The sequence below is a fragment of the Coturnix japonica genome, chromosome 17 (assembly GCF_001577835.2).
Source record: "Coturnix japonica isolate 7356 chromosome 17, Coturnix japonica 2.1, whole genome shotgun sequence".
In the NCBI taxonomy this organism is placed as follows: domain Eukaryota; kingdom Metazoa; phylum Chordata; class Aves; order Galliformes; family Phasianidae; genus Coturnix; species Coturnix japonica.
This window is the reverse complement of record NC_029532.1, coordinates 2174608-2200794: the sequence shown is the minus strand read 5'-3', so window position 1 is coordinate 2200794 and position 26187 is coordinate 2174608. Positions and strand designations below refer to the sequence as shown.

Sequence of the window (26187 nt, the reverse complement as noted above, 5' to 3'; positions counted from 1 at the left end):
TGTCATCGGAGGTGAAAACCTGACAAAAATCAACCATTATGGTATCGATGGATGACTTTCAGAGCTGGGATTGCTCCTTTCTTATGTATTTGGGTGTCGAATGGTGTTGGAGAGTTAGCTCAAGAAAGGAAAGCATTTAAAGAAGTTGTATGAGTGCCCCAATTGTCCTCCAGGTTGACGTGGCACCTCCCTTTCCTGGCAGCCTAAATGCTGGTTGTTCAGCGTGGTTTGAGATCCTGGGACAACCATTCCTGGCCCCCAGCTCTTGGTCCCCGTTGCGGTGCATGATGTGGTTTCTGTCAGGCCAGATGGCCAAACTAGGCTTAAAGAGATTATTATTATGACTGACTCTGTCTGCTCCTCCGTGGCTGGGAAAGCTGTGAGTGAATTTGGGAGGCCTGGAGAGGCGGCTTTGTCCTGTGGCGGGTTGTGTTTTGCCTAGATGTTGATTTCTCATGATTTCTGAGGTACCCTTTTCCTCCGAGCATGGTGCTGGCTGTCCGGAGGGTGTTACGTCACCACTTCTGGAGATGCTGCTGACTTTAAGTATGATTTAGTGTGAAACAACCAAGCTTAGATGTAACATGTGTCTAAGAGGATCTGCTTCCCATGGGAGCGTGGAGGTGTCAGTTCCCTCTGATCACTCAGTCCTGGGCTTTCACCCACGGATAATTACGTTCTTTCATGGATGGTTTCGAAGGCCAAGTTCTGCTGGAGCAGGAGGACGTGCAGGTGGGCAGCAATCCACTCCTTACCTCCTGCTTTGTACATCTGTTGCCGCAGCCACTCTTTGCTGTTGTGTCTGGGGAGGGTTGGAGGCAGGGAAGAGAAAACCTTGACGTAACTGTCCCTCCCTTCCCCTTTCGGTAGCAGCAGTGAAATTGGCGATCTGTTCCTGTTGGCGCGGAGCTGCCCTTGATGGCTTCTTGTAGGAGTGCTTTGGCTTGGCCCAAGGGGTGACATGGAGCAAAACACTTCGTACCTCAGCCCACAGTGATCCGTGGTCTGGAAGCCAGGCTGCTATGGTGACAGTCTCCCTCGAGATGCCTAAATCAAGCAGACAGGGACACAACATCTCCAGTCTCTCCACTTTTCCCCATTGCCCTCCCCCATCCCATCTCTCTGCATGTTCTGTGCAAGATACCTACCACTCCCAGCCGGTAATGACTTCCACATGGGGCTGGACCTTGTGGACAAATCCCCTGTAACAATAGGAAATGTTCCTTGGTCTCTCATTGTGTCTGTCTTTGGGAAGGAGGAGAAGGCGTTGACGACAAGCCGAAGAGCTCTAATATTCCTCCCGGACAGCTGATTAATTCCATCCTCTGCATCCGCTCTGGACCATCCCGCCCCGCCCCGCGCCTTCTGCTTTTTATTGTTCTCTCCACCTGGCTCCCTCTGGCAGGGAAACCGATGGGATTTTGTGCCACGTGGAGCTCCGAATGGAAAACCCGGACAGCGGGAGCCTCCACTCCCCCCGCGGCCCAGGCCCAGTGGCTCCTGCTGGGGGAGGAGAGGCTGCGCCTTCCTTGCAGCCAAGCCGAGCACTGGAACAGGGACGCTGCATTCCTCCCCGGCACGTCCGCTCCCACCTGGGAGAGATGAGACCTTGCCTTTTCCCATTCCTTCCCCCGCCATCGGCATAGCTCCCTGCTTTAGGGATGGTTGCAGGCTTGCTCTCACGCTCAGACCATCTTCCTACACATGTTTGGGCATTCCTGCTTAGAAGTGATCCTAGAACTGCGGTGTTGTGCCCACCCTTGCCCTGAAAATGATTCACCCATTGCTCCTTGGCCCCTTGTGCTCCTTCCTGCCTGTGCGTTGCCTTTTGCTTGCTCTCATGCTGACGTTGTGAGGTGCTTGGGATGGGTCCTGTGCATATACATTTGCACACACGTTTGCATGCATGCTTGCACGCCTACTTGCACGCTGCTCCTTGCCATTTGCCTGGAGCCAGTTTTTGTCCCGAGCGTTCACCATTCCCTCTCCAGACGCACACTCCAGCCTCGTTGCTCAGCTGTGATACACGGAAGAGGGGGAAGAAGGAGACAAGGGCATTTTGATTATGATTATGGAGTTGATTTATTAGAATAATTTTAAAACACAAAGCCATCTGTGTGCCTCTTCCCCATCCAAGATTTATAAAAGACCAAACCATCCATCTGACCCCCAGCTCTCCCTCCCCTCCTCTTCCCCCGCTTCATCCTCGCCTTCCATTCTCCTCTGTGGTTCTCTTGCCAAAACACTTGCCCATACTTAATTCTCCTCCCAGAGAGACAATGCTTTGCATTCTTGTATTGGAAGCCAAAGAAAAGACAATTCTATTCTGTCTCTGCTTTGCAGCTTGGTCTGTTAAGTTGCTTTCCCGAGAGTCTGCATTTAAAACAAAAAGAGATAAAGGAAAAGGCATGTTGGTGCTGAAAGGTGCTGGAACATCATCATGTGGGGGTAACGTTTTCATTCACTCCACATATCAAACAGCCCTTGGAAGGCCATCCCTCGGCAAAGCCAACACAACTCCAGCATGTTCCAGAGGGCTCACCTTTAGAGCGGAAAGACACTTTTGGACTCAGTCTCCCATGCTTCCTTTGCTCCCTTTTGAGGGCCTTGGCTCGAGCCCCAGTTTTCTAGGGCTGAGGTGCGCTGACAGATTCTCTGAGCAGGATGAACTGGTGGCTGAAGTCCAGAGCAGGAGGAGAGCCGGGGTGCGGGTTTCCTGGATTCACATTGGGACAAGCAGGAAGAGGCTCAGCCCTCTTCCTTGCTGCTCTGCTTGGTGCTGCTCCAGCCTCCCATCCAAAGAGCTGCAGTGATTTACGCCTCTGGAGGATTTGCTTCTCCCTCCTGTGGCCAAGTCTTGTTAGCATTCCTCCACTTTTCCAGATCTGAGATGCTTTATGCTTTTCTATAGAAAAAAAGAAAAAATAACACAACAACAACAAAACAACAAACCCGGCACTAACTGACAGCTGACATTATAACATTGGCATTATGACACTGTTGTCCTTCTCACGAGGTTGGAAGGCAAGCAGGTTTAAAACTTCGGAGCTCTTGTCTTTGTTGAAAGAAGAGCTAGAGGGAGTATTAGCATAGAGTTTGAACCAAAAGCAATCAGTTGAAGTCTGGGATTAGCTAATGCTGTTGAGCCTTTTCTTATTTACACATCAGGGAAGCATTTTCCTCTGTTTCAGTGACTTAATTTGTAGCCAGCGTCTTGCACTTCAAATGGCAGCGATGGTGGGAGAAGGTCGTGAGCGATGGTGAGCCCAGTCCTGACCAGGAGTGTTTTGAACTTTGTTTTATTTGTTTGTCATTGGGTACAAACAAAGGCTTTCTGTGTTTTGTAACTGTTCTTTTGAACTTCATCTTTCCATATAAATCTTATTTTTATGTTGTTAGTGGTTCCCATATGAGATCTGACATTTGTTATTTGATACTGGCAGAGAAGAATGAAACCTATTAGTGAAGGCTCATGGGTTCAACAGAATCCTAGGGAATAAGAGCTGGGGTTGTGAAAAGACCTGAGGATTTAGTGTCACTGTCATCCACTCGAGCTCTTGAATCTCTTTACTAACCCATTTCTATCCAAAGAATTGTCTGTCTTCGGTTTCTCTGGTTCCAGGTGTACGCTCTCTGAAGCTGATGACTTATCCACTTTGTTGTACACTAAATCACCCAACTGCTGAGCGTCCTTCAGGACCTCCTTGCAATTCCTGTATGACTGCTTAGAGGAGATAGGCATAACCTCATGCATCTCTTCTGGAACAAAAGAAATCAGGAGTTTTGTCCAAAGAGCAAAACTGCAGCGGCTTTGTGTGGCACCTCTTTGCCTTGAGGTCTCCTTGTGTTTTAGAGGCCCCTCTGACTAGTGCATGCCCAAGTGAGAGTGCAGACAGCAGGCGGCTGCATCTCCCAGGCTCTTCTGCAAGGGTTGCTGTGCAAAGATCTCCATTTGCTCTATGAATATTGACCAAATTGAGTTTCCAGCCCACATTCCCATCATGGGTGCAGAGATGACTTTTCTCCTCTTTTTTTTTTTTCTTTTTTTTTCCCCCCTCCTCTTTCTTTCCCCCTTTTTATTTTTTTATTTTTCCTCTTTCCATTGGTTGTTTGGATTAAGGGGCCTTAAAGGGGCCAGACATTTTTTGTGTTCTCTCATACCCTATAAATAACCGGCACCTCTCCAATGCTTTGCGCTCCACCCTTCAGTTACAGATTCCACTGTCTAGCTGCCACCGCTCTGCATGGCCTTTCACACTCTTCCTTTCTATTTAATATGGAACCATTATTAAAAAAACAACAACAAAAAAAGTTGCTGTCACCAATTCCCCAAGAGGAAGAGCGGGGGAAAGGAGAGAGGTGGGAGGCAGGGAGGAGAGGACACGACCAGCCAAGAAAAGTATCCGAAGGAATGTTCTTCTCCCTCCCAGGTTTACAGCAGTGCCTTTCCATCCAGAGTCATCTGTTTTGTTTTCCTTCTCCCTCAGCCTGAAAGTGCTGCAGCATTATCATGTAATGTTGCTTAATGTGACCAAAGGCTTCAGCGAGTCGCCTCACGGACCGCAAGCATAGCCCAAATTCCAAGGCAGAAGTGCCTGCGGCGTCTCGTTAAAGCTCAGGACTTGCAGCCCTCTATGTGTCCCATGAACAGTTGTTTGGGGTTTTGTTTTTCCCTTTCTTCTTTCCTCCCCAACCACCCTGGGTGCCAGGCAGGGATTTTGTAACCACACCGGCATATCTAGGAGGTATGCATGGAATCCTTCAAGGCAGTCCTCTGTGGTTTCCTTTGAGCAGCCGCCCACCCTGCCAGCTCCCACTGCCCCTTCCCAAACCCCTGACACGCAACCAGTTGCGCCATCCTCGGGAGGTTCACATGACTGTTGTCTCCTTGGGAATGTTGGTTACAGCAAAATTCCAGGGTTTCTCTCTGTTCTTCCTCCCAACACGTTTCCTGCTGTTGGCAAAGGATCACATGGTAGCCCTGAAGACTGGGGTCATTTGTTGAACCACAGAGCAGGTAGAGATACAAGGCAGTCTCTGTCTACTAAGGGTCCCAACCCAACATAGGAAGTGAGATTTAAGCTTCTCTCGGTGCTAGAAGGTAGTGAGATTATGGTGAAGTTCATCTAGCAGGTGATCATGTAACTTTTTGCTCTACCTGATATTTTGGTGCCCACAGCTGAGCCATGGGCTGTCACTGATGGTACCACATACCAATACCCCCTGTAGCTCTGAGGAAGATGTGCTGATGGTTTGAAGTTTTGTCCTGTTTAGTTGAAACTTACTGGCATCTCATGCTCCTCCCTGAAGCTCAGTTCCATCTTTATTTCAGTTGTAATTCCTTGGCTGTGAATGCAGCAGCAGTCTCAATATGAGCTGGTTGTTTCTGCGACAGTTTAGCTGTAGTTATACAGAGGTGACAAAGCCATATCTTCAACACGGCGAGCAATCAGCCAAATGCCGAGTCCCTGCTCTGAACAACAGAAACACTGAGGCTTCACAACCAAAGTTGTAAGTTGGTTTAGTTTCTTTCTGCATACAGGAAAACTGTATATTTCCCAACTGCCTGCTTGGAATTACCTGGATTTGTTTGATCTGAAACTTTCCAAAGAAAATTCAGCCTGAGGCAGATGCCCAGAATGGAAAATTTCATCCCAAATTCAGGTTCAGGTTTGGCAGCGCTGTCAGAGCAGAACATATGGGCCTTTCAGTGAAGTGCATGAGGCCGTCTGCTGACACCGTGCTACCTGCAGGGCTTCTTTGCTCCACTGTTGTTGGTGGGAGGAGGCTGTGAGCTCAGGGCTGTCTCTCTGCAGATGCACAGCATCTTTTGTCACCTCCCTGGTGGCCATGAGATGTTCCTCTCCCATTTGTGCCACCTGCATGGGGACAGCCATACACGCTCATGTGGGATAGCGTGCTACCACAGGCAGCCCAAGTGCTGGCTTCTCCTAATTCACCTGGTGGACCTTGAACCCTCATTGGCTCAAATGGGACCCAGGCTGCTCAGTTTTACAAATCATGACTTATTTTTTTTCTTAAAGAATATATACAGAGGGAAACCCAGTTTAATGAGGAAGGTTGGACCAGGCAGCACGCCAGTCCCAACTGAGTGTCACTGCCATCTTCATTGTCGTGGTTCAGCCCTGTCCCCCTCCTTACATGCTCATTAAGTCAATGTGTCACTGAGTGTTATAAGTGCAAACTTAGGCAGCGTTTGTTTATTTGCTGTAGCAGTGTTGCTTTTCCAGCGTTTGTTTAGTTTTCGTTCAATGCATAAAATATGAAGGGAACAAAAATCATGCATGCACATTGTATCGTGTAATTAGACAAGCAGATGTTAATTAATATATGAATATCATTTTTATTTTCCAATCGTCTGGCTGTGGTTTGAGCAAACCTATGTCCCCCAGCTGTTGCTACACAAGAGACAGTCAGAGCAAAAACAGAGCTCGAGTTCATCTGCTCTATTCCCAGAGCACAGACCATTCCCTGGGCTGAAAGAGGAGACGTTTCTAGGATGTGATGTCCCCAGACTTGACACAGCAGCATGGCATTCTCTCTATATCCAGTGGAGGGCAACAGGGGATGTGCTTACAGCCATGGCCCTCCAGTCTGGGAGCCCTTAGAGCTGTGCCCACATGGAGTTGCACCAAAGGCTTTCATCTTGGTCACTGCAGTCAGATGGGGTTTCTGCTACCAGGCAGTGGTTATTTGTACACCAGCTCTTAGCATTCTTGAAAGAGACCATGGATAGATCTGAGACTTCCCTCCAGCTCTCAGCCAGCAACACCTGCTTGTATTGCAATCAACTGATTCATCCAGGCATTTCTCCTCTTCCTCTCTGCAGAGCTTCCTAGTAACAAAAGAACTATGCTAATGTCCATCTTCAAGCTAATGTGCATTTCTAAATATTAAAATCCAGTCAACTTTTTTTTACTGTAGTCCTCAGGATCTTTTACTTTCTCTTTGCTGACACTGATCTGTTGTGCACCCATAACGCATTCCACTTCATTGGTGCTAAAATCCTTGTTGTATTTCCAGTGAGAAATAAGACTGATTACAGAGCTGATCATTGAGGAACTCCACTCTTTAGAACTCAATTCCCATTACTCTCTTTTCAGCAGTACCTGTTTCTGCCTGTCCATTACTCAGTTCCTCACCCAATGCATAATTCTTCTGTTAATTCCCATCTTTTCAAGCTTAGCTAATAACTACCCATGTCGTGTCGTGGCTGGTGCCTCTCGATACCCAGATAAATTAAATGGTACCACGCTCCTCATGTCTGGGGAATGAACTGTCTCACTGAAGAAATACATCAGGTTCGTCACACACAATTTGCTCAACCTGGGCTTGCAGTTTATTCTGCTTGTCTCCATGTCATTAGTGATTCCTTACCACAAAAGAAAAACGACCTATAATGAGATCATTTCTCTCCCAAAGCTACACCTGTGCCTTGAATATTGGCACAGAGGGCCGTGCTGTTCAACCTCTTTGCCCCATCACGTGGTCTGGAGATGCATTGACTTTCTTGGGGCATCCAATCTTCTGCTAAGTCAACACAAAGGCCTGTGGCTTTCTCTGAATTGCACATGAGCCCCCATTTTTCCTTCTCCCCCCCCCCCACCAGAAGCTGGCATGAGGAGAATAACAGTAGAATCTCCCACATTGCTGCGGTCTGAGCAGGTTTCCCCTCACATTATGTCTAAATAAATATTAATAAGAAAAATGGAATAAGAGCTCATTGACAAATTCAGCAAATATTTGCCTTTTGCCATCCCTTTCCAGCCGCCTGGCTCCCGGAGGAGAGTTTTGCCCTTTCTCCAAGCAGAACTTTCAGGAAATAAACATTCGTTTTATTTTCTCAGAGGAGGAGGAAAATGAGAATAGCACGATGGGGCCCAGAGCCCACATCTCACATTTGGTGTGCCTGGAAGCAGCTTCCAACCACTCACTTGAACAATGGCTTTTGTCTTTGCCTTCATGTGATGCAAGCTATCAGCAAACTGACCGGGCTGGGTCTGCATTATGCTGATGATTTCACCTTGAGGACCTGCAGTGTTTTTCCACACCTTTGGAAGGGCTGCGTGGCTGAAAACCTCCCAGAATAAGCTGAGTCTTGAAACCAAAGTCTGCTCTTGAAAAACTGAAGCAACAACAGGCAGAAAGAATAAGGAGAATAGGGAGAAATAACAACAGGGATGGACACAGCATTATTCCCCTGGGTTCAGCCAACTGTGGCCATCATCACCAGCAAACTGCTGTTGGAAGGGGTTGGTGGTGCCATCTTGTCTTCATGCTCAGAGGTTTCAGGGATGACTTTGAGCCTCTCAGCTGCCACACATTGCTTCGTGTTGTGTTCATGTTGTGCTCCTAAGAGCACAAAAGCTCAAGAGAAGCCGCGTTCAGAGTGATGCTAAAGGCAACTCTTTAGCCAAAACTAGTAAAGATCTGCTTTCAGGTGACAGTCAGGTGACAAAGCCATTGGGTCTACATCTGCTGTCCCTGGGATATACCACGTGGTGGCCTTTCTTAGCTCTCCAGGGACTGAGAGGTGAATCTCATTGGTTCCCTAATGAGACAGACTAATTATTTATTACAAAAGAGGTTGTAGGAATCTGGAACGGAAGCAGCTCCCCAGGCCAGCCTGCTCACACCTAAGTATGCCAGGCTGCTTTCAGAGCCCAGCACATGTCAGAGCCATCATACCTGCTGCTGGGAGGCTCACAGGAGTGGGACCAAGGCTGTTTTATACACATGTGTGTGAATGTGTATATATGTATGTATAAAAAGTGTGTGTCTCTGTATATTTTACTATGTTAAGCTATAAACTGTATGGGTTAGGTATGAATTAGAACCTTATAAAATGTGTTTACTCATTCTGTGTAACTCAAAGCGGGGATTAAACAGTAGGAAAAACTGACCAGGAGAATTTTCCAAGCTGAAAAAGGTTTTACAGCTCTCATTGTGAGCTCGAGAGGGAGGTGTTTTTTGTTGGTTTTTTTTTTTGGTTTAAATATTTATTTATTTATATCTATGTTGTGTTTTTGTCAGAGCAAGACTTTTGTCATTGAATTTTAGATAAAAGGAGAGGGGAGAGCTGAGGAGGAAGGATGCAGGGAGGATAGCAGGGGAGCTCTCTGGCAAGCAGAGTCTCCCTCCAGGCATCCTCCTCCCTGTCTTCTGTGACAGTGTGTTTTCTGTGCCAGTGGCATCCAGGAGGGCCTCCCCATGGCATGCCGTGCTCCTCGGCAGGTCCTGCTTTTCTCATCTCCTTGAAGGCATCTTTTATGGGGAAAACAGAGCACTGCTGCCTCAGTTCCAGTGAATGGCTGCGGGAATGGAGCGGTGGATACAGAGGCAGCAGGGAGGGGAGGCTGCACTGAGCATCCGCAGAGAGAGAAGGGCAGGGAATGGGGATGGATTGAAGTCTTACATCTGTTCTTCCATCCTCCTCTTAAAAAAGGGGCTGGACAGAACACCAAGGGAATAATTTCACCATTATCAAGTGAATCATCCTGAGTCAGTTCCAGCTGAGTGCTGTTTGATGAAGAGCAAGGTGCACAGCACCCGGAACTGTTTCATTTCTTATTTCCTCCCCTTCTTGGATGCAACTTGCCTTCCCCACCCTCTCTCTGGTCCCTTCTACCTTCTAGCTGTCATTGCTTTGGTGAATCATCTCCGCTTTAGGACTGGTGGCACTGCTCAGTTAGCAGAGCCTGACTCACTGTTCTGCTCTACATGTTGTTTCCATAGCCCAAGGAGGGTTGGGTTTTGGTTGTTGGGGTTTGGGTGCTGTTTTTTATTTTGTTTTGTTTTCCACTTCACTTTATGAGTATTTTCCAGGGGACCAGGGGAAGGGAGGGAGAGAGATGGAGACCGTTTGTTGTTTGGGTAATTTTCCCTACTGCTAAATGTCAGCTTGCTATGTTTGATGCTCAGTATGGGAAGCAGTGGGGCTTCTATTTCAGGCTGTGCAAGGGATGGGAGAGATTCACCTTATCTTCCTAACATGGCCCAAGCGATGTTTGGGTTCTATTTACAGTTTTGAAGAAAAGAGAGAAGTGATAACCTCTCCATACAAGCTCTGGGTTGGCTACCTGGCACTGGCTTTCCTCGTCAGCACAGATCCCAGGGCAGCCCTGGAATCCATTTACCACTTGGCTTAATCCTTCTCTGTTTATTCAGGGAATCTGTCTTTTGTCCTCTGAGTTGAAAGATGTTGCACAGTTGCTGGTGATGACGTGTCTCCCACGGACCCGGCGCTTCTGGGGATGGGGAGTGTGCCCAATACCTGCCTTTGCCAAGGACATCTAGGAGGCAAAGCATTTTTCCCACCAGAGCAGGCCTATGTTGAGATGGGTTCCCGGGGACGTCATCCATCAGTGCTGTCCTGGCTACCAGCAGCTCCCTGCTCCTGTGGATGCCAGGATTGATTTGTCTTGGTTTCGAGGAATTGTGACTTAAAATTCAGAGCAGAAGTCATTCCTTCTGTGCCAGTGCCCTGCTGCGTGCTTGTGGCAGGCGTCCTCAGTGCCCAGATTCTCTGTAATCATAGAAAGGGGTTAATGGTCTTTCAGAGACGAAAGCCTGGACTGAATGCCTGGATTCTAGTCCCAAACCTGCTGCCTTTAAAAAGTAACTTCCTTTCTTTGCATCATCTTTGTGAATATACGTTAGTTACCCAGGTAATTCCTTGTTCACAAGCAGATGTCAGCTCTTGGATACATTAGACCCAAAGGGGTGGGTGTTTTCTAGATTAAGAGTTTGGTCAGATAATCACTTCTTCCTGAGTTTTATCATGATACCGTCCGTGTTTGGCTTCTCCTGTGATACCTGCTTAGATAAATGAGAAGTTAGGAAGAGAAGCATGGTAAGATGACATGCCTTGCAGGCCGAATATGAGGCAACTGAGCGTACCTACAAAAATATTTAGAACTCACTTGTGTTTTCACAAGGTTTAACCTCAGTTCTGCAGACATCTACATTAGTTTATCTGGCGCACGGGTGTAATGGAACAACCCACATGAATAAAGCTAAACATGTGTAAATGTTTGCAAGATATGGGTCCATAATTCTTTGGAAATCATAGCAAACCAACTCTATTTTCCTGTGCAGTGGTGTTCTCCTATCCATCTCACACGAGTGATCTGAAATATCTGTAATAATCATTATGGTGTAGTTGTTCCAAATAGCTCACAGCCAGGATGCAGAAACTCAGCTAGTGTAAATTGTTATTGTTCCATTGACTTCAAGGGAGCTACAGGAGATTTTATGAACTGAGTAGCTGCCCCCACATTCTCAAATGTTCAAAAGTGAGCATTAGGGCCAAGTAAGAGATCTGCTTCCATGCAGGTCTCTCCATCAGGACCAATTTCTGTAAGTGTTCGTTGGCTAACAAGCTGCAGATCTGGCTGCAGTTGTGTGTGCTGAGCCCTTCTGAATATACTGGTCCAAAGTCTTAGCATTGATTCTCTGTGAACATCTGCATCTGCACGTTGCCTCTATTTAGAGTAAATGGGACTAAATGAAGAATAGTTTCTTTAAATTGATTGCCACTTCAGGCAGTGAACTTTGTTGAACAGTTTGGTCCATTTCCCAGCACTGAAGTGTAAGAAGGGACCAGAAGGAAGGATAGGAAATAGTGATGATATGGAAGGAATCTGCTGAACTCACAGATCCAGAAAGTACAGGATGAATTGAAGCACAGATCAGCCGATGGCTTTTCAGCATAGGCTTACAATAATTTGATTTGACAAATCACCCAAGATAATCATATTTGTAGAGGTTAATTGTACCCTGAACTTCTTTCCAGGAAATGTTCTTACCCCTCCTGCTAGTCTGGTGTTTGAGGCTGGTGGATGTCAGTGTGCATGCACGTATGCGTGTGTGTCCTCTCTAATGGCTTCATCTCCAGTGGACAAAGCCAGCCAGTGTGGTTATGTGTGAACTACTGTAGCATCTGATCATAAAGAACAGAAAGTGAAGATAAGGGATTGTTCAGCAGAGCTGGAAATGAAGGAGAAGCTCTTGCTGCTTGGCAGATATCCCCTGCTTTCTCCATAAACCATAATAAACTAGGCAAGTTAGGCTGACTGTGTAGTAGCCAAGTTTGTATGTAAGACATAATGTCTGAATGTCACTAGGGCTGCTTAGTCTGGGCAGATTCATCTCATCATCTCATCCCTTTCCTGTTCCCTTCTTTAGGAGGTTGCAGAGAGCCGTTTGGTTGCCTCTTGGCCTCCTCCATTCCAAGTGTGAGACTAAGGACAACATAAAAGTGTCCTCATCTTCTACTTATAGGACATGCCTTCCAGACTAATGCACCCCAAAAGGTAGTTCGCCCTTTTGGCTGCCGACTCGTGTTGAGATGTTATGATACAGGGCTAATTGCTGTCTCTGAAATATCTGAATGACCTGTTTATCCAGTAGAAGAGTGACTGGGTAGTGGGGCACGTGGGCTTCCTGTTGGACATGAGGCTCCATACAGTCCCTAGATGATCTGCAGACTGCTGACCATGGGCCTTGGGGACTCTGGGCCACTCGTCTGTTGTTGAGAAACCTCTAATTAAAAAGAAGCAGCATGAAAAGTAAGCAGGAATGAGGATGGGAACTAGATCTGTGGTGGTGGATAAAATCTTCTCCCAGACAAGAAGTGTTTGAGGACAAAGCTCATCGTGTCTTTTCTTTGTGTCTGCACAACTCCCAGCTCAAATGGGTTCCCACTTTGCCTTGAAATCAAGTAACTCTTTAACATGTTGCAGAGTCCAAAACTAACTCCAAGGGAATACGTACATTCACTTGGACTCTCCACCATGCTAATGTGAATACGTGGCTTTGAGGTTGGAACTGGCTTATGTCTGGATGGCTCCAAGCATAGCAGAGTCTGCTTGTGTCTGGCTGTGGTTGACCCTTAGCAACCCAGTGAACCCTGAGAAATACTGGAGGGCTCACAGTACAGAGTGAAATGCTTTAATTCTCATTCTCTTCCAACAACGTACTGCCTTGGGGGAGATGGAGGAGGCAGTGCTTTTTTACGTGAGTTGAAGGAGTTTTTGCAGGGTCTTAAGAGACTGACTGTGAAAGAGCTGTGATAAGCAGTGTCTGTGGAGAGCTACGGTGAAAGAGCAGTGAGTCCTACTGATGACCCTAAGGGAAGAATACACTCGTGATTAACCTTGTGCATCATGCTTTCAGAACATTGCAGCTCATCCTAATTAAGACCATTTTCTTTCTGTGCAACTGGCTGCTCTTGATAAGAATGGTGCAGGACAGCCCATCCTTCATTTCCACGTGGTTGCTGCTCATGCAGTATGTTGTGGCCCTGGAGAGGACCAGCAAAGCCATTCTTGGGGTTTCTGTGGCACTAGAATTCAATTTTCACTCTTAGCTCAGCTAAAAAGTTGCTCCTTAAATTCATCCATCTACAAATGCAGCATCAGCAGAAGAAGTGGGAAGCACAGAGGAGGGCCCTTCATCATTCTTGATGTATCTGGTAATGCACAGATGTGTGAAGGGAGCTCCCCCAAATTCATAACTTAGGCAAAGTGCCATATTTTGTGCCATTGTACAAGTTAGCAAGTGAGGCATGAATTGTGCCTGAAGCTGCACAAAATAATCACCATCTCAGTACAGACAACTTGTGTTGAGCCAGAAAAATTGGAGAAGTCACCAGAAAGAGGGGACTTCTTGTATTTCTGGGCATGGGGGCTTAGGGATGCTCCATGTACACAGGAGGACAGTGAGTGTGGGTGATCCCAGAATGAAGGTGGAAGGTTTTTCAGTAATAACTAAAATACAGTCTGACACACCTTGCAGGGAAGGAGGCTTTGACATCCTTCCACCAGCATCAGTAGGGACCGTTTGCTTTTAGTGTTCTCCAAGGCAGAAGACAGGCCATCTGCTGATGTAAATAAGAGCAACTCTGATGCCTGAGGTTATGTAACACTAATTTAAATCAACCCTTTGTCTCCAAGATGAACCACTTCTCACTTATTTCCCCCAACGGGAGCCATTCAGCCCAGGTATGGCCCATTGGGAAGGAGCAGCCCTGCTCCCAACCCTTCTCTCCCCATGCTGCTTCAAGCCTTCTGCTCACAGACCTCCTGGGATCCTCCTCTCTTCAGGGGCAGAGCCCTGGAGGAAGCAGAGGGTGTGACGAGCTGCCCCAAAACATGACAGATTTGGAGGGTTCAGCGTGACATTTGTTTCCTCATTTCAGGAAACAAAAACTGGCAAGAGCAAAGTGGAGTAGGGCCTTTTTTTCCATCTGCTTTGCTGGCCTTGCTCTGGAGGTCACAGCCGGGGACAGAAGTCCTTGCAGGGCCCCATCTGCCTTCCCTGGGCTTCCTCGTTCATGCCCACTTGGGCCTCTGACATTCTACTCTGTTTTTCTTTCCTTGAAAATGGATAGGGAATTGGGAGCCGCTGTGCAGGAACGCGCCTGTTCCCTATTACAGCTCCACCGGGGCTGTAACACGATCGTGCCTGCTCCATACCCACACAGATATTTATTTATCCATACAGGCTTTCTCCTTGTTTTCATTAAGTTAGGCAGAAAAGGTTAATCTTTCTTCTGCTAAAGCTTCAAAACCAACCAAGCTAAATAAAATATGATTTCTTTCATTTCTTTTCTAAAGGACACTCTCTTTCTCTCTCTCTCTCTTTTTCCCCCCTCCTCCTAAGTACCAGAATGAGGTCACAGTCAGAGATGCCACAAGAGTAAATTGAAAACAGGTTGAAAAAAAAACAAAAGGCAAAAAGACAGAGAGAAAAAACCACAATCAGAAGAAAGTGGCTGGTAACGTTGCAGGGTTGGTTCAATCCAGTCTAGTAAAGAAGCTGTCGAGACAGAGATGTTGGTGCCTTTCTGCTTTCCCCTTCATGATCTTTCTAGGAATCTCCAAGGTCAATCTCAGCACAGGTCTCCTCTCTTCTGCTCTTCCATTTGGATTCACAGCATCTCCCTGGAGGTGTGGGAGCATCTCTGAGAGTCCCTTTTGCTCCTCCAACCTCACCAAAGCTCCTGGCCCCGCTCTCTTGTTTAGTCTGGAGGAGCTCAGTGCCACAACCTCATTGCCTTCAATGGGATGGCTGGTGAGCGATTCATCCCATGTGCTGTCTGAGCCTGCTGACCCACTGGCGCATGTTGCAGTGGATGGAAGCTGTGTTACTGTCCACCAGAGCAGACATCCTTTCAGGTTCCTCATTGTCTCTCCCAGAGGCTGGTGGCATGACCTACAACATGCCTTGTTGTGAGCAGCTTTGGGCCATTAGATTGCAAAGCTTCATTCAGTAGAGCTAACTCCCAGCAGGTTGCAAGCATGCTGTTATTTCCTTCTGTTTTGGGGAGAACACTGACTCACCGTGACACCACAGCTAGTTTAAGATTCATGTTTACACAACAGAAAAGAGGAAGTTTGCCAAACTCCACAGCTCCGTCTGTGGAAGAGGATGAGGCACAATGAGGAGTTGTACTGGAGAGAAGGAAAATGCCTGGAGAGAGCTACATCTCTCTGAGGGTCATTAGCAGAGCAGAGATTGGTATTCTAAAGCTGCCTGGGAAACTGAGTGCTTTGAGGCTGACTGGTCTTGGGAAGGCAGTGGCATGGAAATGAGAAAGAAGAGATTCTGGCATGGATTTGGTGTATGATTAACCCAGCACTGAGCACTATTTCTCCATTGGCTGTAATTAGTGTGTGAAGTACCTTCTTTGGCTCTGTAAACAGCACTTTATATAGAGCCCTGGTTTGGATTTCTTGCCAGTGAGAACTGAACACAGGTGAGGCATCCTCACAGAAGCTGGTCATTTGTCCTTGATATCTGTAACAGCTCATAGCTTTATTTAGTGTGACATCAATTATTTATTACTATTAATGAAGGGCACAGATGTCTGTCTGGTCAATAAAATATCTCCTCCTCCACGGAGATGATCTACTTAGCTATCATTTACTCTGCAGAGAATCTTTCTGAATTCTTACTGAAATTTAATAATGCGAGCAAAGCTACTACAGCAGTCTAGAAGGACTGCGCTCCAGGGCTGCTCTGGGAGGCTGAAATCCTTCTTTATATTTGCTGGCGGGGTATGTGAGAACACAGGTCCAGACGGGAAAGAGAAGCCCCATTGCTTTCCATCACAAGCTACTTATCCATATAATCCCTTTTATAAAATGATCAAACTCCATCCAAAGAGATAGTTAGGTTATTTGTCCTTCTCAGGAGTAGACCATCTATTCATATCCAATTTACTTTCTTGTGCCATTACTGCCCATTAGCCTAAATATTTAGTTTCCATCTGAGTGCCTGCCCTGGTGATGCATTCACAGAGCCACGTATCTCTTCTTGGTCTTTTTATGTCTCTGCACGTACGGTAAACTTGTGCCTTTTGTTATCTCCCTGTGAAACCTCTTCTCTTGCTTTTACCTGTGCCTGATTCGTGAGCATAGCAGAGCAATGCAGCACGGTGCCCTCCTGCTGAGCCCTTGTCTGGGCTTTGTGCAGCCAGGTGGGTACTGCTCTATTGCTGCAGCACCCCAGGTAGGGTTCATGGTCTGTCATCCTTTTGCAACGCTGGCAAACACACGTGCTGCCTTAGGTATGTCCAGCTGACAAACTCCTGGCTTACATCTGGGGAATGATTTGGTGTATGGTCCCAGGGCAGCGCAGTGACTGGGTCAGATAAATAGCTGGCTTGCAAAGAGCAGGGTCCAATGGAAGCAGGAAAGGAAGTGAAGAAAATGCAGCAATGAAAACTCAATAAAATGAAACAAACACCAACAATTTGAGTAATGCTGTAGGAGCTGCCAGACAGGCTTGACCCGGGGGCTGGGTGCTCTGTGCTCCAGAGGAAGATGTGGGATGCCCACAGAGACACCATGGGATCGTCTGCCCCCCATGAAGTTTCTTCCTCATCCAAAGAGAGGTCGTTCGAGGTCTGAAGAGGATCAAAAGGTCTTTCTGTAGTTCAGCAGCACACTCTGGTGCTGCTTTCTCATGACGTGTCAGTGATTCATCCACGGTGGCAGTGGTGACTTCTGGTGACAGGGAGTTCCCCAGTCCAACCCGATGTCATATGGGGGAAGGAATGGAAATGAAAATTGGAAATGTGCAGCAGAGTGTTGTTTGTTTGTTTAAACCATCACCCCAGCGCTGAGGGACTTGCTGAAGGCCGTGCAACTTCCAGGCAGTGACTTTTGGGTTGCCAACCCAACCTGCCCGCTGAGTTGACCTGGGCTGTGGTACAGCCCCAGCTCTGGTAGCCAGGGTAAACTCTGGAGCCTGGTGACAGCTGCCTGAAAAACGTTTGGAAAGAACAAGTCGTGCTGGGAGCATTAAAATGAATAATTAAGGCTTGGATTCCTTTAGGGAGGAAAAGTATTTATTGCTGCTCTTTTCTCTAGCCAAGGGGGACATTTGTTACTGAATTGTGTATCTTGAGATGACTCAAACACAGCCTGGGGGGGATGGAGAGGATGGGTTTTTTTCTTCTACCTGGGTAATCCGGCCACACAACGAGGCATTCTGGGCTGGGTATACCAGTGGGATATTACTTACAGTCTATACCAAGAAACTAGACTTGTGCTTCACTTCAGTAGTCCTCAATTTTGCTTACAGAAGAATAAAGGGAGAAGTGTGCTGAGAAAGGAATTCTCCGATCTCTGATGCGGTGCTTTGACATTTACACGTGCATGAGTACCCAGTGCTGCAACCTGGGCCCAGCTCTGCTGATCCCAGCACCTCTCAGCAGCTGCAGCCGCCCTCTCTCTGCTTCTCCAAGGGCACAACCAGGGCAGCTGCTCAGGTTTTGTACTGCTGGGTACCTCGAGCTTTCAGTCACACCGATGCAAAACGGGAATGGAATGCTCAGCATCCTCAGTGTGAGGAGCCAGCTTGCACAGCAGCGAATAATCAGGTCCAAAGAGCTCAATAAATTGGACATTTTCAGTTTCAGCTGGGTCATGATCTAAGCGTTTAATAAGCTTTATAACCCAGGAGACAAAAAAGAAAAAAAAAAAAAGAAGTATTTCAGCAGTTTTTTAATTGTTATTTTTCTTTGAATGCCTGTAATGGGGCGAATGTCCTTCAGTGTGGCTGAGCCGAGCACTGCAGCAATCAGCTCCAGGAGCCGGCGGAGCTCACATGAAAGGGAGTGCAAAGCTACTGATTTCCACTGAATGAATAAAAAAATAAACAGCACATTGAAAGCAATTACACCCGAGCTCTATAAACGTCTCCTTGCTTGATAATCTCACATAGCTGGAGCATATTTCACAGTGACAGGGGGTGTTTTGAAAAAGGCCATGTCCCTTTTTGAGAACTGGAAGTGCTTTCAGGGCAGGAGGGCCCTGTTGATTGTGGGTGTCCGTGCTGTCCCAGGGACCTGGGGCCCTCCTTGGTGGTTGGTCCCACACATGTTGCCACTGTTGAACACTTTCCCAAGCTCTGACTTAGCACGGGGCACAGTTTCTGCTTTGGATCCCAGTTACAGCTGTCAGCCTGAATGTGTTTTCTACTTGCTTTGTCCCCAAGCAACATTCTCCACATAGACGTGGGGCCATTCCTTCCAGCTGGATGTTGTTGCTTCCCCTTAAGCTGTGCTCCATAGAGATAGTCCTGCATTATTTTGTCAGTGTCCAGTGATAATTTGCACCTATGTTGATGTTTTGGTCTTTCTCATCTCTTTGCTCTGCAGGAGAATCCTTAAGCTTTGCAGATGATTTGCTTTCTGGCCTTGCAACATCCTGTGTGGCAGCGGGTCGAAGCCATGGAGATGTCCCTGAAACCAGCCTCTATTCAGTTATTTTCAAGTGCCTGGAACCGGATGGTCTGTACAAGTAAGGAGAGGCCTGTGGGGAGGTCCTGTTGGCAAGGGGGGATCTCTAATGGGCTTACATGATGGTTATTATCCTTTTTGGTCAACACAGTGTTACACTAGACAGTGGACAAACAGTGAGGCTGTTGCTTTGGGTGTTGGGCTCAGTGAAATGGGAAACCAGTGTCTGCCAGTACAGCAGTGGAGGCACTGGGAGCCTGTGGGAGACTCCACTTACATTTGTGATGGGCTTCCAGGTGGGATGAGTTTGTCTTGCATGGACAAACCAAGCTGATGTTGCGTACCCTGTCCTCGTTCCTGGTCAGCTGAGAGGGCAAGATGTTAAGGATGTGAGAGGGGTTGCTCACATCAGTTGCTGTTTGTCTCACTAAGACACATTAACCAGATCAAAGAGGCCCCAAGTTCACCTGCCCACCATCCAGTCACTTCTGTAGGGATGCATGGTCTCACCTATGCTGATGTTCTTAATCACTTGACTCTTCTGAGATAACACATTTGAGAGCTTGAGGCTGGATTTTTTGTTTGAAACCCATGTTTCCCTGTCCTCATTGCTGCAGCCATAGCATCCTTAGGATGCTGAGGAGTTTTGTACTGCCTATCCCCCTTGGCAGGGTTGTTGTAACTGGGTGATCTTTGAGATCCCTTCCAATTCAAGCCATTCTATGGTTCTATTAGTATGATTCTATTCAAGAGGTCCCAAAGTGCAGAAGTCTGTGGGAAGGATGATGCCAAGGGATTCAATCAGCTTTCTCCTACTGGGGAGCTGAGATCTTAAGACTCTTCTCTAGCCATGGCATCCTTTGTCCTGTGGGGTTGGCAGGAGTTGGGAGAGTCAGAGAAGAGAAAAAAGAAAAAGAAAAAGAAAAAAGAGGAATAAAAAGGAGGCAAGGAGATGAAGGAGAGACAGAGTAAGCAAGAGAGAAACACCCAGAGCTTAATGTCAGAGTGACTGTAATAATTAAAACACATTTTGTAGTGAGTAATGAAACTTTTTATGGGACCACAAAAGCAGTTAAAGCAAGAGCTGGCAAACGGTCTGTCAGCAAGAACTTTTTAGATCTTGATTAATACTTTCCCTTTGCCTCCCCTTCCACCGCCCTGAAGTTAAATATGTTGACAGCCTCCAAAGATGGCAAAGTCTTTATTTTGTATCTCACAAGCAGAGCGGTGTCCAGGAGAAGGTTCCTCTCTCCATTTCATCATTTTAAATGTTTTCTTGTTAAATATCTATAATGGTTAAATATAATTATTAATTTCATTGGGAACTGGGCTGTTCTGAAAAGGTGCCAGGGACAGCTTGGAACAAGTGCAGAGCTCGCTAATGACCCACTGTCCATAAACTTGGTTGTGAGCTATCAGTGATTGCAGCTGCCAAAGCGCCGGGTGCAGGACGAGCTGCTGGGTTGGATGGGGGGGTATAGGGTTGGGAGCCAGGAGGTCTGGCTGCTTGGCAGCCTGCACTGCCAGATCATCTTCCCCATCTGCTGGGCAGGGATAATTGCGCTCACTCATCTGTTCGGGGGCTCTGTGATCTAATTCCTGATGGCTGTAGAGGGCTGGGAGAGCCTTGGGTGGGAGGCTTTGTTCAGGGTTGTGTCATCCCTTTGGCCAAAGCCAGGCTTCTGCTTCAAGGTCTTGCATCACACTGCTGTGGTGGGGATGAGCAGGACTTGGCGATGCCCTGTGTCCTGGGGTTGCTCCTGGCAAATGTCCTGGGGTGAGGGACAGCAGTTCTGCATGGGGAGCCAGCAGGCATCAGTTCCTAGGCACTGTGGGGCTTTATCCCTATTGCTTCAGTGGGGACAGGGCAGAGTTGCTGGGACAGGGCAGGGTGATGCACAGATGCATTGGCTCTGTCCACTAGCTCATGCTCAGCAGGGCTTGGCATCCAGTTTTCAGGACTGTGCACACTTACACACGTGTAGAGACACACATACGTGCTGGCATGTGTGGGGCGCAGACCTGCTTTCTTGGGCATCCAAAGAATGTGCACACACATGACAGCCCCCTTTGCTCAGCATCTGCTGCTGTGTGCACCAAGACACCTGCATGGACCAACATTCCTATGCTCAGTGTGTTTGCAAACCCTGCTGTGCTTCCACATCCAGTGCACACACGTTTGCTCCAGCCTGGGAGCCAACCAGCACATATTTACTTAGCATCTGTGCATTCTCAGATACATAAGTACACACATTAAATATTCCTCTGTTCAGACGTCCATACAGTTGCGACACAGAGTGAAGAAAGCCAGAACAGTGAAATGTGAGGCTAACACTCTGTTCTGAACCCGCGTGGACATAACAACAACAGAAACACGGGCACGGGGTCACTTCTTAAATTGAATTTCTTCTGCTTGTTTCATTTGTTTTTGTGGGGAAAAAAAAAAAAAATAATATCTTTGTTGGAAGGCTCCAAGCTGGTATTAATCCTGATTATAGCAGCTCGGCAGGGATCTGTACTTGTCTCCAGGCTGGTAGGTGAGCACACAGATCCTACAGCACCGGAGCTCTTCAAAAGCAAATGCTTTTGCTTGTTCAGTAGTCTGAGGGTATCACTGAGACGGGGGGCTCTGAGATCATGGGAGTCTCTTCTGCTTTGTAAATACATCTGATGTCCTGTCCCATTTCTTCTGTAGTACCTACGGCATTTTCACTGCTGTCGGCCACTCGTTTGGCATATTACCACCCTGAGATCAAAGCCGAGCTGGCGCATGAAAAACAAATCCAAACAAAAAAAAAAAAAAAAGCTCTACAAACAAGCAAACAAGCACTCAGATTGATTCCTTTGCTTATGAGACTTCTGTAATTTCAAAACACACACTAACAAAGGGAGAACAGATTTCATTGTCCTTTGCAGTTTCAGACTGATGGAAATATGTTTCCTGTCAGCCCTGTTCTTTCCCCTGCCTGTAGTATGCTGGGGTTGAGATGATGGAAAGTAGTCCACTTCAGCAAGGCTGCATGAGCTCCATTGGCTCATGTATACAGTTGACGTGGATGTCCACATGTGGAGGTTAAATTCAGCCTGGAAGACTGACCTTGCATATCTCACGGCCCATACATAGCTCAACACCCTACAAACCCAATGGTGCTCTTCGCTGCTGAGACAGAAGCTTCCCTTGTGTGTCCCTCAGCCTCCCTGAGCCTCCAGCCTGGCTCAACTATCTCAGCTTCTCCCCTTGCCATGCCCTGAGTGGCTGGGGATGCTGAGCTGTACCTGATGGGCCACTGGAAAGCATCCCCGCCAACCCAGCATGATTGTTTCAGATACTTGAGGATACACCAAGAGGTGGGAGCCAGAAATGGAGCATTTGGAAAGGGAAATAAACCCCCCCCTCTGGCTCCTCTATGGAGCTGCAGTGCAAGCACACCAACCTCTTCCCTGCGCCACAGATACTATAATTACAGATTAGATTAAATCCCAATGTTTCGCTTTATTTACATTCCTGACCTAGCCTATTCATTTCCGGTGTTTGTGCCAAGAATCAGCACAAAATTTACTGGAAATAATATGGAAGTCATCAGGATCCCTCCCAGAGCCTTTCTTAGGAAGTGTGTTCATGCACTGACAAGGAGCTCAAATTTACCTTCCCCTTGTTGGCCCACATAGGGTTTCCCGTGAGCGATCCCAAACCAGCCCAGGGGATCTGGGAGAGTGAGCCTCAGAAATGTTGGGAAGGTGGATGGATGAGGGTCAGGCCCTTCAATGAGATAGAAGTGGATTTAGAGCTCAGAGCAACAACGCATGACTCCTGGCCAAGACCCACATGCCCTGCTCAGCCAGCAAGGATGCCTGTTGGCCTGGAGGCCACCTCCAGCATGGCTAGGCTTAGCCTGTCATCACACAGTGAAAACACTTCTTTTGGATGGGCAATAAGGAAAGAGGCAAAGTGGTTGAGTGTTGGGAACCTTTGTAGCACTGAGAGACAGCAATAGCAGTTCAGCAAAGCTGAACGCGCTGAAGGAGCTGGCTCAGAACAAGACTGATTAATGTTGACTGACCTCTGCCGTATGCATAGCTGGGATAAAAAGTGGAATGGAAACCCTTGGTGCTCAAGTGTCTACTAGCGCTGGCAACAGTCTGCTGCTCCTTATATGATACTAATTGTTATTGTTGGTCTTCCGTCAGGAAGACACATGAATGAGTGGTGGAGAAATCGGAGACAGATCCCAAATAGCTCAGTGGCATGGGTTAAAACACATCTGTTACAGCCCTTGGCTGAGTCCCTCCTGTGCACAGGAGCTGTGCTGCTTCACTGAATCCACCTCTTCTATTCCACATGCTTTCCAGCTTCCTGAAGTTAAGCAATGGATGGCTGTAGTTTCTTCTCAGGCATTTCTGGCTTGCAGAAACTCAAGGAAGGCAAGTCAGGAGTAGAACAAGTGATTGCTAAATCCCAGCCTCTGAATCCTGGCTCTTCCTTCCCCAGCAGTCCAGGGTTCCTTTAGAACCAGGCTGCCCATGCGTTAGCTTGGATTTGCAGCTGTTTTTGCTGAAGTAAACCCAACACCGAGCAGCCCATCTGGACTTTGTGCAGATCCCTGTAGTGGAGGAAGATTGGCCCCTTGGGACATGGTCTGTAGGGAGGCCAGAGGCTCAGCACAGTGAGGAGACAATCTTTCTGCTAATGTCAGTGACATCCCGTGCATGTTGGACTCTTGTTGAAGTTTCTGAGCAACCTGATTGAGCTGTAGATGTTCATTTCAGGGAAGCTGAACTAGATGGTCCCTTCCAACTCAGACGGTTCTATGACTCTGTGTTTGTATCCAACCCAACCTGGTTGACTCAGAGCAGGGCCTCCAGGATCTACTGCAGTGTGTCTGTTCCAACACTTGCCATCGCCATTCTAAAAGTTGGGTTTGTGACTCAGTCCTCCTTCACATCCATCTCCTAACAGTGTCCAGCCGCCTGGGACAGATCTGGCATCAGGAGCAGCCTTTCCACTGACCTCTGTGGAGCCTTCTCCCTGGGACCTGCCAACTGTATGAGCATCTCCTGACTTTTTGTTGGAAAAGCCAAATTATTCATCCCAAATTCTCTGCTTTTTCTCCCACCTCGTGCCACAAAGAGAAACAGAACAGCCTTTGTTGCCTCCCGTGGCCAGCTCCTCCCCACCCTTTCCTCAGGACATCCGGATTGAAATAACATTCTTGGTGGTTTTGTTCTGAAATCTCCTGGCACCCAAGCTCCAGCCCTGGCTGGGTCCAGGCCCAGTTGCATCGCTCCTCTGGGGCAATGGGAGGAAGGCATTTGATGGGAGCAAGGAGGAGGAGGAGGAGTCACAGCTGGATGGTTGGTAGGGGATTGCATCTGGGGGAGTGTGTGAATGGGGGATTCTTCCTGGAAATGGCAGTGGGGTGGAAAGGAGGGGTTTGGCCTGTTGGTCTGCTGGTAGGCAAATGGACCTCTGCAGTTCCACCTCTACCCCATCATAAATTTACTCACCCCATCCAGTTATGGACTTGGAGAGTATTTTTATCTCTCTGTGTGTAGAAACCTAATGCTACTAACATAGATCGGTCCAAGTCTTATCTCATTGACTAATGGCAGAGCAAGTACAAGAGATGCAATATAAATACCAGCACAGATACCTCTGGCTTTGATTTGCCTCTAAGCTAGCAAAAGTTGCACTGCACTGCTGTGTTGGAGTCCTTTGTTCTGCTCTTCAGTTCTCCATGTTGCAAAGCACCTTCTTTCTTAAGACTGGAAAGCTGAGGACAGTGTTGATTTGATTCTTAAGCAGTGTTGGGGTTTGGACCCACTTCCCTTCCAGGACAGAAGGATTTCACTGTTTGCAGTGCGTGTTTCTTTTATATTGTACAGGAGAAGAAAGTCAGGACATGGACAAGTGGTTTTGTTCTTATTGACCATTTCTTAGCAGGGGAAACTGAGGCAGGAAGCAGCAGTATGCCTTGGTCTGGAGCTGAATGGGATGCCTTCACTCACACTTCACCTAAGCCCCTCTCTTCAGGAGAGCACTTCAGAGAGTTGTTTCTTTATCCAGAGGCTGTGCAATATATATATCATACACAAAAGTGGGGCCTCGTCTTCTTAAAGTCCTTGGGTGGTCTGGGCTGTAGATCTGAGACTCGACATCAAGGAAGTCGAGGCATGCCCGTGAAAATGCAGCAGACTTATTTGGTGTCTCACACTCTCCTCTCTCTCTTGTTCTTGCCCTCAGTGTGTTTCTTTTTCCCTAGCAGAGCCAATCTGATAGCAGGATGACCTTTTTGCACAGCGACAGTGCCTCTTTGCCAGCTGCAGTTCCCCTTCTTCTGCCAGGGCTCAGTCCATTGACTAGAGCATCTCAACTGGGGCGCAGTGACATCGTTCATTGTGGTCTCCCTGTCACTTCCAGCCCAAGGCAGGAAGGTCAGTGTGGCAGCAGAGGGTGAGGTGAGTTTGATTCTTGAGGGATGCTACTTCTTGGCTTTCTGTCCCCTGTTTGAGCTTGGCAGATCCTGGCTGCCTCCTGCTCCAGTCCAGTGCCACCTTGTACTGCCAAGGATGGGTACATTGCCCCAATGAGCAGTGCCCCCAAGTACACATGTCCTCATCACTACTGGTCACCTCTCATACACACACACGCACACACTTACCTCTGCTCATCAGGACTGAGATAAATTTGATTATACAGCAATATGGTTTCTGTTATGAAAAGAGGAAAGAAAATACCCAGGCTTTCACTGAAAGCCCTCGGAGCCAAAGCTTATGTCATATATTTAAATGTTTCTAAAAAAAGACGGAGGGTGAGGGCTGTACTTTGTTCAGGGAGTGATGGCTGGAAGGCACAGGAAGACACGGATCCTCTTGTCTCTGGATGAGCTGATGGAGCTGTGAAGATCTGCTGCTTTGAGGAGTTGTACCCAAATGTGGGGGGCTGAGTTGCTGGCACATGGTTGCCCCGTTGGCTGGGCAGCTTGGTGCTGACCTATTGGGCTGTAGACCTTCTGGGATGTTCAACCTTTCAATCAGAACCTGTTGTTTTCCTTCCATGTTTTCTGCTCTTGATTTCTGCTGGGGACACCCCAGGACTGTGCACAGAGCAGGGACCTGAGCGACATTGGCACACATCAACCCCTGGCATTGCCTTCTTCCTTCTGAGCATCTCCTGCCCCTCTCTACAGTTATGGAAACATCCTCAGCTCTTAATCTTATTGCACAACCCTGAGCAGAAGTGCCTGCTGTTGGACTGGGATGCTTTCATGCTTTTTTTTTTCTGTCTGGTTTGCGTCATTGCGACATCACAGCCTTCCAGCCCTTCCATGTCAGCTTTGTGCTCACTGCAGAGCCAGGATGCCGGGGTGCGCCTTGTACACACTCCTCAGGAGGTGATGGGCAGGAGCAAGCACCCT

At 47.6% G+C, this 26187-nt stretch overlaps 1 protein-coding gene across 2 annotated transcripts in view; it reads left to right on the top strand.

Annotated features, from left to right (window-relative positions):
• Positions 1-26187, top strand: part of ASTN2 (astrotactin 2) — a 237984-nt gene that overhangs the window by 182934 nt on the left and 28863 nt on the right. For both annotated transcript variants that reach the window (XM_015878749.2, XM_015878748.2), the window contains exon 20: positions 18692-18833. In XM_015878749.2, coding sequence (XP_015734235.1) covers positions 18692-18833 — 142 coding nt within the window. The remainder of the gene's footprint in view (positions 1-18691; positions 18834-26187) is intronic.